At 48.5% G+C, this 293-nt stretch overlaps 1 protein-coding gene across 1 annotated transcript; it reads right to left on the bottom strand.

Annotated features, from left to right (window-relative positions):
- Positions 1-6: 6 nt before the first annotated feature.
- LOC113473811 (tonsoku-like protein) lies at positions 7-279 on the bottom strand (the record flags this gene model as incomplete). The annotated part of the gene is given in 1 exon segment (XM_026833252.1): positions 7-279. A coding segment is annotated over 1 exon segment (273 nt), but the record flags the coding sequence as incomplete, so codon positions are not given.
- Between the last annotated feature and the right edge of the window lie 14 nt (positions 280-293).

The following is a 293-nucleotide window of genomic DNA, read 5'->3' as shown; positions in this document are numbered from 1 at the left end:
GGCAGTTTCCCCCTGGTTGGTTTTCTGCGCCGTGGAAGCTCCCTTGTCCAGCAGAATTTCTATCACCTCCAGATATCCATTGGCTGCCGCGTCGTGTAGGGGTGAAATGCCCGTTCCACCTTAGAATAGAATAGAAATAATGTAAATAGATAGAATAGAATAGAAATATAAGTTGGTTTTGTGCGCCGTGGAAGCACCCTTGTCCAACAGAATTTCCATCACCTCCAGATATCCATTGGCTGCCGCGTCGTGTAGAGGTGAAATTCTCGCGGTAACCATCCCGCACTGTCCTG

This window comes from Diaphorina citri, unplaced genomic scaffold (genome assembly GCF_000475195.1).
Source record: "Diaphorina citri unplaced genomic scaffold, Diaci psyllid genome assembly version 1.1 scaffold107092, whole genome shotgun sequence".
Lineage (NCBI taxonomy): Eukaryota > Metazoa > Arthropoda > Insecta > Hemiptera > Psyllidae > Diaphorina > Diaphorina citri.
Note: the sequence above shows the minus strand (reverse complement) of the source record. Positions and strands in the feature narration are given on the sequence as shown.